General features: G+C 37.8%; 1 protein-coding gene across 2 annotated transcripts in view; it reads right to left on the reverse strand.

Annotated features, from left to right (window-relative positions):
* Positions 1–110: 110 nt before the first annotated feature.
* LOC110381476 (ribosomal protein S6 kinase alpha-5) overlaps positions 111–14,792 on the reverse strand; it is a 90,753-nt gene continuing 76,071 nt past the window's right edge. For both annotated transcript variants that reach the window (XM_064042442.1, XM_064042443.1), the window contains exons 7-18: positions 9,791–9,963; positions 9,409–9,490; positions 8,788–8,950; positions 8,214–8,326; positions 7,802–7,921; positions 7,373–7,477; positions 6,781–6,945; positions 6,159–6,280; positions 5,563–5,662; positions 5,019–5,121; positions 4,331–4,479; positions 111–3,555 (exon numbers count right to left, since the gene is read on the reverse strand). In XM_064042442.1, coding sequence (XP_063898512.1) covers positions 2,593–3,555; positions 4,331–4,479; positions 5,019–5,121; positions 5,563–5,662; positions 6,159–6,280; positions 6,781–6,945; positions 7,373–7,477; positions 7,802–7,921; positions 8,214–8,326; positions 8,788–8,950; positions 9,409–9,490; positions 9,791–9,963 — 2,358 coding nt within the window. In that variant the 3' untranslated portion in view covers positions 111–2,592. The remainder of the gene's footprint in view (positions 3,556–4,330; positions 4,480–5,018; positions 5,122–5,562; positions 5,663–6,158; positions 6,281–6,780; positions 6,946–7,372; positions 7,478–7,801; positions 7,922–8,213; positions 8,327–8,787; positions 8,951–9,408; positions 9,491–9,790; positions 9,964–14,792) is intronic.

Consider the following 14,792-nt stretch of genomic DNA (forward strand, 5'->3'; position numbering starts at 1 on the left):
TATTTTTCAGCCTCATCATCTACCTTTGTGAATAAACGCTTTTTGATTTTTTATTCAGGAAGGAAAAGTTTTAGATCAAAAATTGAACTCAACCAATAAAATCAATAGAATAATGTTAAAATGGTATATTTATTACAATCCAATATCTCCAGCCGGCATCCATGTAACGTCTTACAAAATTTGTTTTACGCCGACATCATTAACTAACACTTTATTATAAAATTATATAATCTTTTGGTACAATCCATTTAAGTGCACTTTTACAAACTTTACGACTTACGTGACGTAAAGGCTACTCGAGTTAAGCATTCGGGGAAATTTACAATTTCCGAAACAAAAAGTATATCGTAATACGCGTCGGCACTAGTATACCTTTGCTTAAAACATGGCTCTTCTCTGACTGGCTGTATAAATTAAGATCTTTGCTTCAAAACATTCACAATCTATGGACTAAATATCATTGAGGTGTATAAAATTACATTGGATTGCTCATAATTGTTTGTAAATTGCAACAACATACTGTTTAGCGCAAGTACTCCCACATTGATTGTATGGTTAAATAATACTAACACTATAAAAGGTATTGGACTGAACTAATGTTGGATGTAGCAACCCACGAAATAAATAATCCATACAAAATCTATGTACCCATCAATGGTGGAAGTACTTGACACTAATGAACACTTGTATAAGCTATATAATCTAAAATCGGATTCAGTAATATATATTTGAGCTAATATATATAACAAAATTTGATGTCATGTACTACATACTAAAATGTCTATATCTTTCGTCAATGTTACATGCAAATAAGTCCTTGTCGGCAGTATTTCGCTAAACCTTTGGGAATTCGTCATTCACGTCAATAACCGAAGTTATTGTTACACTGTGAATGAATGAGAGAGCAGTTTGCTCGATCTCTGTCCCTAGTTTAGACGAACAGCCGAAATGCAGTACATAACACTATATTTATCGATATTAATCAGTCATACAACTGAATTTGGCGCACATATTAGGTTTTAACAACAATTTACATCATTAAAGTTTAACAGCATGCAACAATTCATTTGTAACTAAATTTTTGAAATTCAAAACATACACAGTCAAGCTTAATCAGCTAATATTAGAATATTTATTCATCAGTGCCTTATCGTATCACGACGTAATAGATTAACGTGAGACTTTGACAATTGAGACTATTTCCTTCTTCAAATTTGATTATAAATAATATTTTTTTTATAACTCTTCCACCGAATTTGTACTAAATGCTATCATAGTATATTTACAGGGAAGTGAGCCCAAAACAATATAGTTTTTATTTGGTAAAAGCGCTTATAACGACAAAAGAAGTAGATTCACATTGTGTATGGGTTGTTTAACTATTTTTTTCAGTTAAAGTGTTGTTGAGAGATAAATAGATTGTATAGATTGCGAGTCTCACTAGATAAAGCAGATGAATGGAAAACATTATACATTTTTTTGGTATTTTCTGCTTTAGATAGAATAGAAACTGAAGTCCAAGTTTCCAAGGAAGAACAAGACGACGCCACCACAGACTAAAGTACGCTCAAACACAACAAACAATATTACAAATGATTACTTGACAATTTTAAACAACCCGTATACAAATTAGGAAGTATTTATATGTGATTTGAAACAATTACAAATAATTTAGAACGCGTTATATATAAGCGGAATTTCCAAGCTTGCTTTGGCACTTTCACCATAAATAAATATATATATGTATATTCATTTTTTTTACATTTTTTTGCAAAGTGGAAGAATGAAGTATGTATTGTAATACAAACGCCTATTATATCGAAGGGAACATTTACAAATTTAACCTATTATCCTATTCAAACAAATATACACACACAAACAAATTAAATCATTTTTATTTATAGTTATTGAAAGAGATCTGTGAACGATTTTGATATTTACGAAAACTTGACATCGAGTGACGGATAATTTGTAGTTACTCTATGATTATTTGATCAGACGAGGGATTTTCGAGGCGACTGGATGATTCGATACAGCGGATCCAGTCGCCTCGCTAGCCGCACCCCCGCGTGAACAAATCGCAACAAAGAAGCAAGATACTGCAGCGCCATGAAACAATAAATTATATTAATTCACAAAACAATTTACTCTCACCTACAGATAAGTGCTCAATCACACCAATTTACCTATTTCTTTAATTAATTATTTTTTTAATTATTCTAATCAAAAAATACATAATAACCAACTTCAAAGAATTAATTCTAATGGTAATAATAGGGAAAAAAGTATCTTAAAAATTAATAGTAACATTAAATAAAAGGATTAAAAAATAAAAACATGTCTAACGTTATTTTCACGAACTAGTTTTTCTCGGAGGCTTACCTACACACTTTAAAGAAATATAACTTACTCTTTTTTTCGTCGTTGAATAAATTAGTTTTATTTCGTCTATCGTGAGCAAAGCGTCCATAATTTGATTGCATCACTATTTGTCTCATTTGGAATTTGAGGTTAGCAGTCGCCGTGTCGGGGAGGGCAGGGGGGGATAACTAGAATATTATGTATCGGAAGTGGGGTGTTGTATAGATGTGTTCACCGGCGCGAGCGAGCGGCGCGGGGCGCGCGGGCGGGGGGCTTCTTGGCTCCCCGGGGCTTCGCGTTCTTCCTCTTGGCCTTAGTAGACAGGTCACTGGCGCGGGAGTCCACGGAGAGCAGCTGCGGCACCTCGGAGGGCGACAGCGACACCTCGAGGCGCCGCCGCCGCGACCGCGTCATCCTCACGTTCGTTTCAGATACATCTATTTCAGGTTTCACAGGAACATTCTTAGCCTTCGTTTTCCTAGCGCGAACTACCTTCCGTTCTTCCACTACGGGCTCGGGACTGGCCTTACGGGAAGACCTTTCATTCTGTCCCTTTTCCCTCAGAACGGGTTTGGTTAGTTCTTCATATTTCCGCTTCCTAGTGACTCTGGTCACGACCGTCTTTTCATTCTCTATAGATTCTTTAGTGGCCCTATTCTTCTCCGTAACACTCTTACTCCTAAGCACCCGTTTGACAACTTCCTTAGTCTTCCTGCCGCGGGTACCATTTTCCACTTTACTGCGCAACTCCCTGTCTCCATTAACTTCCTTTTTAGTCTGTCTAGTTTCAATTTTTCTGCGTTTCCTAGGAACGGGGGATTTAGATTTTTTGGCGCGGCTAGTTTTGGGGAAAGCTACTTCAGTGCCGTCGAGGCCTTGACTGCTCTCTATGTAGATGTAGTCGTCTAATTTGGACCTAGATTTGGCGTATGTCTTCTCGACTGGTTTGACGGGGGGTACTTCGTCGTCGATGTCGTAGGTTGGTTCAGGGGTCTCTGCGACGGGTGTGTCGACGGTGTTGGCCTTGATGAGCTGCACGTCGTTGTCGATGGAGTTGTGGTCGGGGCGGCGGGGCAGGTCGGCGGTGAGGTCGGTGTCGGTGGTGTCGGAGCGCGAGGTGGCGGCGTCGGACGCGCTGGACGACCGGTGCTTGTTCTTGTAGCGACGCTTGTATAGGTCCGCTTTGGTCATGTCCTGTAGAAATATACGGAGTTAGTATAAGAAATTGTGTATAGCGTTAAAAATATAAAATAAAAACTATAATTCTATCAGCCTTACTACAAAAACTTAAACATCTGTAAAAAAGTATGGACCTTATTTCATCTTTTAGACAAGTGTTCAACAGACGTTTCAAGTTTTTTGTAGTACGACGATATCTTTGGGATAATTTGGGATTAAAAATTCTAACTAAACGTTAAAACCCTGCCTATTTATATTAATTAGTTTTTTTTTACCTTAGAAAATCTCTCCTTCACTTTCAGAATCGATGTCAAACCTGTTGCAATGTCGACAACATTCAAATATATGTTTTAAAGGACAATCTATAAAATACATACTCCCACCCCAGTCATATACCAAAAATTAACTATTTTCCCGCGATTTCATCCACGTCCCGAGGGAACTTCTTCCCGTCTTTGGATAAACCGGAGATAATGTACCTAAAGGATTTTTCGGAGCCTGTTAATGTCAAACGATATGGTATTATGGGCATGTGATGCGGAGTAATGAGAGTCATGTTGTGAGGAAGGTGATGAGCATGAACGTGGACGGGTATAGAGGAAGAGGAGGACCGAAGAAATAATGGATGGATTGTATGAAAGTAGATATGATTAGAAAGAATGTTACTTGTGAGATGACGGCAGATAGAAAAGTATGGTAAAAATAAACGATGATGATATTCATGATTCATGCCAAACAAACAATCAAAATCTTCCCTCTATATAACGTTATACTATGTTATCATACTCACAGCTAACTTAAATCCACTGTTAGCATCAGGTATGGTGATGCCGAGCGCGGCCAGCAGCTCGTCGGTGCCGAAGCGGCGCAGCGGGTCCACGGCCAGCAGCCCCAGCACGATGCGCTTGCTTTCTGTCGATATCTGCTCCCAGATCGGACCTGCGAAAGAGACAAGTTTGAGATTAGTTAAAGAAGACTTTTTAAATAACAGATAAATAAATAGCGGAAACCTTTTGATGAAAAATCTGCGACGATATGATTTATACATATATAAGTACAGCTTAAAATCGTACTTGGCCATAAAACAAATTATGTTTCAAAATTGAGAGCCAGGTCTACAAATTATTGTCATTCAACACAAACTCATTGATATTCAGCTGACAAAGTGTATGTGTTGTGATGATATATATTTTTATTTCCAAACTAGTCTTACCTAACTTTCAGATTTCGAGCATTGAAGACAGAACAGTAATCATTTACTTTTTTAGCAGTATGCAACAGGTGTCAACAGTTTGTTGAGTATGAACCAAACAAATAAAAAATCGTAAATAATGCTTCTATCCTAAATTCAACGTTCTATTCAGATTAAACTTTTCTCAAGACTCAAAATTCACCATCCAACACACACACTACAGCAAATTCCTGAAATAACATATTTAAATACATACAAGTACAAAAGATATGAAATAAATACTAACCATCCATAGTAAAGTTGCCGGTCCTAATTCTATCCATGAAGGCAGTGATGGGCTCTTTCTTCGACACCGGCTGAAACGGCGCCTTGCCGCATAGCATGTAGTACTGTGGATATAAATATATGCATGTTATTGCTACTGTTTCATGGGTTTTTTGTAATTTTGTATTGAAAAAAATTGTGATTGGTCTCTCTCTCCGGTGGTGTCGGACTGCCGTCCCACCGGGCTGCGCAAATGCTTGTGCACTATAATATGTCCTGCGCCGCTGACTGATCTCCTTAGATAGAACAGTCACCGTGGCCGAAATCGGTCTTTTTTCGATGGTAAAATCATCAAATGAATCCTCCCGCTGTGTGTTAGCAGCGGTGAGGGAGTGTCAGACTTTTACTGACTAAAAATCCATCGTGCTCCTTCGAAGGCCTTTTATGTACCAGGGCCGCGGTAACTCTTTCGAACAATCCCGCAGCCTTGGCAGGTGAAAGTAGGCAGGTCTGCCACTGGGTTTCCGGTACAAGATGTACAGGTAATATTGTATTGTAGTACTCACATAGACAACGCCGAGACTCCAGAGGTCGCACTGCGGGCCGTACCCCGGCGCCGCCGCGCTGCGGGCGCGGGACACCACCTCCGGCGCCGCGTACGGTAAACTGCAGAGAAATAAATACAAAATTAGAGCACAATACTAATTAAAACACATGAGCAAAAACTAAGTGATCCATAAGATGTAAACTGTGCTTAGTTTGTGGCTCAATGTTATTATAAGCACATTGTAAAAGTTATCTTTAGTTAATAAACTTTCTTTTTTACATTCCATGCTTTCTTTTCTTACGTCCATTGACCAAAGATATAATGAAATCTGATGGCAAATTTTATAGTATCTTTTATTAAAATGATCTCAGAACTCATATTATTTGCAATAGTTTAGAACAATTAATATAGTGAAAATTTATACAGACTGGTTTTTTAACGAAATATACGCTATTAAAGAATATCTATTCAAAGTTATTATGTGCCGAGTAAATGGTAAAAAGTATGTTGTTTTCGAATATGAATGTGCCTTTTTTATACAGGTAATTCGTTAAAAAGTTACGATAATGTTAAAACGACGTTGAACTCTTCTCTATCTGTAATATTAGCGTTTACCTAAAGCAAGGCGTCATCATCCTGGGCCTGTCCTCTGCGCAGTCGGGAGCCCGTCGCGCGAAGCCGAAGTCCACCACCTTCACCTTCGCCTCGCTCAGCCGGGACGTCGTTAGCAGAATGTTCTGGAAATTACAACAGAACGTTAACGTAAGAATCTTACTAGAAGACGAAGAAATGTCAAGATGCAGGCCTAAGTACTGTCTTGAATAAAAAAACGCAATATTTCCCAACCAAGCCTTTTCCCAACTGTATTGGGGTTGGCTGTCATACCAGTGTTATACAGGATGACAATATAACTAAATTATTTTTCCCCCTTAGTATCTCCAAAACGATGGAATTTTAAAATGTGTTGTAGAAGAAGTATCTGATGGTAGTGACGAGAAGAATATGAATTTTAATTTCCTTTATTTTATTTTTGTTGATAAAAGCCAGCAACACATAAGAAGTGGTGAAAGGTGGGCGTTTTAGAAGGCTGTCTTTTGTTTTAGTTTTCTCATATTAGCTTCACGTGAGGCCCAGCAGTGGAGACGACAAAAGGTTGATGCTGACAAAATTTTCTTCCAGGTCCAAGTTGTCTACATACTGAGCTCGAGTTTGAGGTCCAAGATGACTACATACTGACCTCAGGCTTAAGGTCCCTGTGCACGACGCGGCGGGAGTGCATGTGTCGCAACGCTAGCGCCAGCTGTGCCAGTAACCGCCGCGCTATACGCTCCGCCACGCCGCCCGTCAGCACGGCAGCTAACTCCCCGCCTAGAGCTAGCTCTGTCACTATGTATGTGAAGGCCTGGAAAGAGAAATATATCATTAACATCAATTTAAACGCATATAGAGTCATTTGCAAAGGTTCCATAGGGGAAAATGTTTACCCCCCTCAAAATTATAAAGGGATTGCAAGTCATCCGGTATACACACATAAATTCAACCATGTAGGGCTAAAAACAAACCCATAAACAAGTCACCCTGTATACACTTGATAATTAGCCTCTAAAAATTTGAAATTCCCTTTATAAAAATAACCTAAACAAGTAAGATAAGTCTACTTCTTCCTACGCTGATCCCAAGATATTTGGAATCGTCGCAATATGTTTTTTCCTCCATTTCTCTCTGTCAGGCGTCATACTAACATCCCCACCTTTCTTATTCATATCTTTCAAGCAATCTATTTTTTCTTCTAGAAAGATAAGTCTATATAATGTGTTTTTAATACTTACAGAATCATGGAACACCTCATGCAGTGTGATAATGTAGGGGCATCCTTGACACGCCTTCAATAATTCTATCTCTTGTTTAATGTCTTTTTTCTGCGTTGATATGATCTGTACAACAAAATACATTACGGTAAAAAATTTTGCACGTGTTAAACTTGAAGATTGGTATAAGAAAACGCATTTTTTTAACTAATTATACTTTTGATTTCAAAAATATAAACAGCAGTTTCCTATGATTTTCTTTCACCACCGAGATATAAAAGTAGCCTGTAGCTGTCTCAAAAATACTATCTACACAAAATTTTGCCATAATCGGTTCCGCAGTTTTACCGTGAAAGAGTAACGTAAGGATTGTCCTTTTGTTTTTTTTTCACATTTCTATACATTTTCCCAAAATCTCTAAAAAATAAGACAAAACATATAAAAACCTACCTTAACAGCATATTCCTTGCCAGTCTGCCTATGTATGCACTTTCTACAAACGGAATATGAGCCGTCACCGAGTAATGGAGTGCTCAGTTCCACCGCATACTTCTGGAAGAACGGCGAATCCTGGAAACAGATAAAACAAGTTAATTTCTACCTTAAAGTATTAGCAATAAAGTTCATTATTGTCTAACCATCAAGAATATTTTTTTTACGATATCAAAAATCATCAATGACTCCTTCCGCTGTGGGTTAGCAGCGGTGAGGGAGTGTCAAACTCTTACTGACTAAAACCCATCGTGTTCTTTCGTAGGCCTTTTATGTACCAGGGCCGCGGTAAATCTTTCGAACAATCCCGCAGCCCCATGTAATTAGGACTTTATGTTTTATGTAATAAGGTTGAAAATCAAGTGTTTACCTTAGCAACCCATCCTTTGAGTTTGTCGTGTTTCTGTCCAGTCGCCTGCATCCATATTTGATCTGATATCACATTTTCTGAGAACAATATGCTGGGTGCCACATAGGAGTAGCCTGGAAAACAAATGAGAAATGCCTTTATTAAAAAGGGCAATGTAACAGAGCTTCTTATATTCAAGTACTTTTTGGAATTATAATTTATGCGGCTTCCTCTTAATAGAGTGCAGAACTTAAACGTAAACTGAGACATTTAAGTATTCTTTGATATATTTTACCCCTGACACAAAATAAGTCTACCCGTCTTTGGCACCATAGCTCTTAAATGGATGAACCGATTTGGATGCTTTCTTAGAGTTGAAAGCTTTGTAACCTTTCGCACATTTCTCCTCATATTTTCTCTTCTATCACTCTTTTCAAAGTTGTCTGTATAATTCTTCTGTACTCTTTTGCGTTAAGTTCTGCTAAATAAACTATTTTCTTTTTTCTTATTCCCTATACTGGAAGCCTACGTAGATTCCTGACGCTGTATCCTGCAGTCTAGGGTAGTTTAGTGAACCAGGTTATATCATACTCACCAAGGAACAACTTGTCGTGGTGCTTAGGCGCCTGCGCGGGCGAGTCTGTCGGCGGCATGCGGGTGAACTCGTCCGCGAAGTTGCACGTGTCGGCCGCATGGGTGAGCACCGGCACGAAGGGTGCTGGGATCTCGCGACGAGCTACCGCTTCCCAGTCCAAGTTCTGCAGGAGATAAGTATGTTTAGAGGTCTCCAAAAGATGATGTGAAGCTTTAAGCCCGTATGCAGAAAGAAAGTAATGCAGATGTAACAGTTACTCAATGGACCAGAGCTGGTAGATTGGCACCAGCTTCCAGCTTTCTTTTTGTATACAGCTTCGTTTTGACTACATCATGAAACTTGACACCAGAATACGCAGAATAGACTAGACCTTCTATTACTCCAAATTGGGACTTATCTTGGAAATGCGTAAAAGGGTCAGTTAACTTTCCAAAAACATAGTGAACTTCTGCAATGGTCAAGTTTTAATGAGGGTTTTTAGGTCTTCTCTAATGAAGAAAAGTCAGTTCTGATTTCTGAGCTAAAAACTTCGAACTGTTAGTACTTGCTTCAACTTTTAGATGTCGTTTTGTTATCAAAACTCGTGGTAGTATCGAACTAACCTCGGAACATATATCTAACCTGGAAAAACGGATGCCTCTTGAGTTCCTCAGCATCATGTTCACCTCCACCGAGCCGACGACGCGGGTCTTTTACTAGTAATCTGTGAATAAATGACGCTTTTATTAGAAAATGAATCACATTTTGAACAAGACAACATTATTTTCATGGATGGTTTAGGTCTCTTGTAGAAACGTGTGCTGCTGGGGAGTTTGTTCCACCATTTCTTCTTTCCGCACAGGACGTGATGAAGATTTTCGCAGTTTTTCTTAGAATGCAAAGACCAATGTTGGATGTTTATCCTTCACCAACGCTTTATGTCTTCGCTTCGTAAGCTACGAGTAGTCTGGCTACGAAGTCTCCTTAGTTAGATAGATATCATTTTAGCCGTATGGTCACTTACTTCCTAATAAAGTCCTGGACCTCCGGACTGACATCAGGCGGGACGGGGTAGCTGCACCTCACGATACGCTTGGTGATCTCCTGCTGCGTGTTCTTCTCGCCCTCCACCGTAAACGGGGAGGCTCCGGTCAGCAGCTCGTATGTCAACACGCCTACCGACCACCAGTCTACTGCCTGTGGACAAAGAGAAGATGGTCTTAGAATTATACAGATAAGGAACGCAATAAAAGGAAAGGTATATTGACGCCAGAAAGTCTGACAGCCTCTTTAACTAAGAGGTTTTAATGTTATCAGATAATTGGCATTGTAGAGGTCATATAGGCACTCGTTTTCAATGAAAATGCAGCCGGTAAGATTGAATGCCGTTCCTAATGATGACCCACTGAGATCTGACTGACGAAAAAAACAGTCATTTAGCGATTCCTCTAGGTACCAAAATAATCTATTCAGGCAAGAATTTTTCACAACACAGAGTTCACCCCTGAAATATTCAATATACTTTAAAAACCTAGTCATTATAGGAAAGTAAGGTCCCACAGCGCTGCATTACTCGTGCGGTCATTACCGAGCGTTAGTTTGATCGATAAACCGAAGATCGGCCTTGGATAAAACAAATGAGAATATGGCCGCCTCATTTTCAGATGCTACGTGGATTAAAGCGATATTGAAAGTGAAAAACTGATAATTAAGTTGTCATCTGCAGATTATGAAGAGGTTTTCTAGTTTCGCGAGATTGTATACTAGATTTTCACGCAATTTGAACTGCGCATAGGAATAAAAAAAGATCGCCCCAAGATGTTTCTCTACTATGCCAAACGTAAGAAAAGAAATGGATAGCAAGTTTAGCCATTTCTATGAATGGTACATACTTCATTGTACTCAGGTACAGAGTACATTTTCTCACACATTCCGACGTGGTATTAATTAAGAGAATCAGCATAAAATAATTCCGCTTAACGATAGACAGTACTAATCATAACATTTATGTAGATATGTCTTCTTGTGACATTGGAATTCACGTGCCGTAGAAACAGATAGCTACTTATAGCGAAAAAACACGTGCCGACGTACAAAATAGTCGCACGTACTTTATACTCAAATATGTATATTAGTCAACAAATAAATATCGATATGATTTTAAATTAAATTCTGAAAATAGATCTGAGAAAATTCTTCGAAAGAATTTTCTTTCGAGCGTATTTTTTCCACGTTTGTCGTTTATTTCCGAGTGGTCCCGATGTTAGCCGATGTGACACGAATGTGTGCACGAGTCGTTTTCCTGAGGAACCTTGGCGTACGATATTAAAACATGTCGACATAACGTACAGTATTGTAAACAACTTTTTTGAGTACCTTCAATGAAAAGAGACAAAATGAATTCTGTAGTTGAATGATTTTCCCACTCATTTGGGTTGCAGCCTAATTGAAGACAATTTTTATTTTCTTTTTTTTTTTGGTGAAAAGCTCAAAAGCAATGTAAAGAGGTTGTTCAAACAAGCATCGGTAAATTGTAGGTTATTTCAGTAACCCCTTTTATCATCGTAACGACCTCTTTTCATAATTTGTCCTTTAGATAAGACCGCGTCTATATTTAGAAGTGTGAATACGTGAAATATTTATTTTTAGAGTGTTTGTCCGTGCCTCGCATGTATCTACAAAGTCTCTGTTTACTCGTTCGGAAAGGTTATTTTATAAATAGTGAAATATTGAAAGAAAAATGTATTTTCCTTTAACCAAGAACACAAACAAACAATCAATGCAGGATTTAGTTAGAAAAAGATCTTCTACGTATAATTGGCTTTTCAACCTTTATTATAATGACCCGGGAAGTAATCAAAGATTTTGATAAACATTTATTGTTGCTAAGCAACTGTCTGTTTGTAATTATAAATTAGCAAGTTCGTGTTAAGTTCCTAGAATTGACCTTGCTTGCCTTCCGGGATATATGATAAGTTTGATGACTCAAAGTTTATCAATGGGAATGTTTGATATCAAGATTTGAGGAAGCAGTAACAATTAATTACTGAATTTATTGTCAGTTACCTGGCAGAGTTTCTTTCTTTCCTTGTAAATAATAAAGTTAGGGAAAAAGTAATTTATGAAATTCTGCAAGAATTTTATTATCATCGGCATGCTTGCATCATCTTTTCATACAGAGAAGTAGTAAACATTGATCAGGGGATTGATGCAGGCATTTTATTTTATTAAGTAACCCTAAAACTTTTTACCTTTTAGAAAGCAAAAGGGATTGTAAAGTAAAGAGGCCCAAAACCTGACCTATAACAATATCTAATGGTCTCTGCACACAGCGGGCGCGGCGCGGCGGGACGGGACGGCGACGCGACACAATGTACTAGATCGTCGCGTCGCGTCGCGTCGAGCGGGACGGCTCTGTGTGGCGGCCTCCGTAATATCTAGTACATTACAACTGCTCAGCGTCGCGTCGCGCCGCGCCCGCTGTGTGCAGAGACCTTAATATTGTCTCGCATAGTGTCTCACATCCTTGATTCTACAATAAAGTTCTAAATAGAAGAATTTCTGTCCAAACAAATACCCCTTAACTTGAAGATAAAATTCCGCACTATAAAAGAGATATTAAAAAGAATAGCGGTGCTTCACAAACACTTATAGCAGTGCTTTTCTATGAAACGACCACTCAAAAATTTTTAGATACAATTTTTTTGACAGATAAGTAGCTGAAATTGCGGACCGTTACGAGCTCTGTACAACAGTTTTCTCCAAGAGATGTTATACCACTATTAAATTGAACTTTAGAGCGATGGAAATAGAGGTTAGATTCGTTCGTGTGCAATGTCTAGGAATCAAACCTTGAACGTGGAAGGAGCGAGGCCACAGCAGCAGTCTTGCGGAAGGTTACAGTACAACAATGCAACTATACGTAAATTAACTTTATGATAAAAGCAAATAAAGTCGACATTCGTTTGAGTTATTGGGATCAATTGTTAGCACATGAAATTTTGAGCTTTATTTCGTAGATGTTAAGGTTGTGTTTTTAATGTCGAGTGGTTGTAAAATCTAGGTCGTTCGGTAGAAGATTTTGGCAACTCGGTGGGATAGTAACAGAGTAAATTTACCGTCGTCGCGGAGAATGTTTGAGCAAGATATCGCTTGTTCTTTTCTTTTCAACTTTGTAAGTACTTAGCATAACTGTCACGCTTGAGAATGGGGCGTAGGCAGAATCACGAGCTTTTTAGTATATATTTATTTCTGGAAAAGTGCTTTCTTTGTGACAATTGATGAGAGAAAATTGTGGTTTTCAAATAGGTCCAAAATCCTACAGTTGTTTGAGCCAATTTCTTTCTGGTTATTAATATATTTATTTGTATACGGCAGTATTTGACTTTTTTATTAGCATAACTGCAGTAGTTCTGCCATGTTCTAGAAATAAGTACTTGAAATATTGTCTATTCGTGCTTGGTACGAAAGTAATGTTTACTTGGCAAAGAATACACTAGTTTACTTTTAATTCATCTTTTTGAAGTATCTCTTCTTTAATGTAGAAGAAGATTCAAGAAGTGAGCCGCTAAATTGCAAATATTTTTTTCTGTTTTTAAACATTAAATAAATCAATATTAAAACATGACTTCATTCAAATTCTCACAAATTAATAAATACAAGTAACCTTAATAACAGTAAAGAAAAAAAAAATCATACTAGGTAAAACTACACATGATAGTAAATACACCAATTAGTCATTTTAACCGGGTTAACAAACATTCACAAACAAACATACATAAGTAAGTACATAATACATAATTATGTAGTGCTAAATGATACATACAACAGTCAAAATGTTTGTATTTGCCTTTCAAATGTACTGCCTCAGTGTAGGCTCAAATGACTGGGGTTAATGAGGCTTTTCTATGTCATTTTTCATGGGGGAAAATACCCCCTGAATGAGGGAAAATGGGGTAACATTTTCACTCCATCCTTAAATCTAAACAATCTATATAAACCACCCATAGGAATACATATGTAACTTAAAACTCATTATATTTTGATTTGAAAAGTTCATTATTGTCATATTGCACTACCTAGATAGATGATTTATTATTAATGACTTGGCTAGTCTATTCCCTGAAGCATCGGCTGCCAATCTAACTAGAAGCAGCTGGATATGAATATTATATTGCGCTACTGTCTTATGACCTGAGCATCCCAAGCAAAGCAAGTGATATACTACTGAAGAATTGTTCTGTAAAGGTATAACTACCACACAGTTTTGTATGTCACTTGGCTAACAATATTGCTAATTCATGATACATACATATATCATTGTGTAAAATTATTTGGCAAACATTTGCAATATCCATTGGCCCTTGAGCCTCATAAACAATTATTAGTGAAATACCTTAATTTGTACTGAAAATATTTATAAACAAAGAAAACTCCAACTATAGTAAAACTATCCATCAATTTCCTCTCATCCTAAAAACGAAAAGCAACAACAATACAAAAAAAGTTCCAACCGCGTGCGATTCCCTACATATTTCAACTCAAGTATCAAGAATGTTCAAAAAGGCTATTTAAGTAAGAATAAAATGCCTGCAGAGATATATACGAGCAGTTTGGCAACGTCCGGCCCACCCAATGCCAAGCTATAATATGAAATAAGAAAGTCTAAGACTTGATTATTGTAAGGATTCGCGTACACACTGCGCAATCGTAAGTCGCGTTGCATAACTGTGAGTAGGGTTATGCCTTAGTTCGATGCGTTTAAATATAAATGGGATTAACTAGATAATTGGAGGAGATTCATCAACATAGTATGTACCTATAGGTGCATAGTTTTTCGCAGTTACATATAAATTAATGTCTTTCATTCATCATTGCTCACGAGAAGAAGAGAAAAGTTCAGATATCGCCATTAAGGTTTACTTTAAGCTCCAGTATTGACAGAAAATATTACAGCTAACCTTAAAGCACATATAAAGAAAATCCACGTCATAATAATTGCAACAGAACATATACCTAAATGCAAA

Source organism: Helicoverpa armigera, chromosome 28, assembly GCF_030705265.1.
Source record: "Helicoverpa armigera isolate CAAS_96S chromosome 28, ASM3070526v1, whole genome shotgun sequence".
NCBI lineage: Eukaryota > Metazoa > Arthropoda > Insecta > Lepidoptera > Noctuidae > Helicoverpa > Helicoverpa armigera.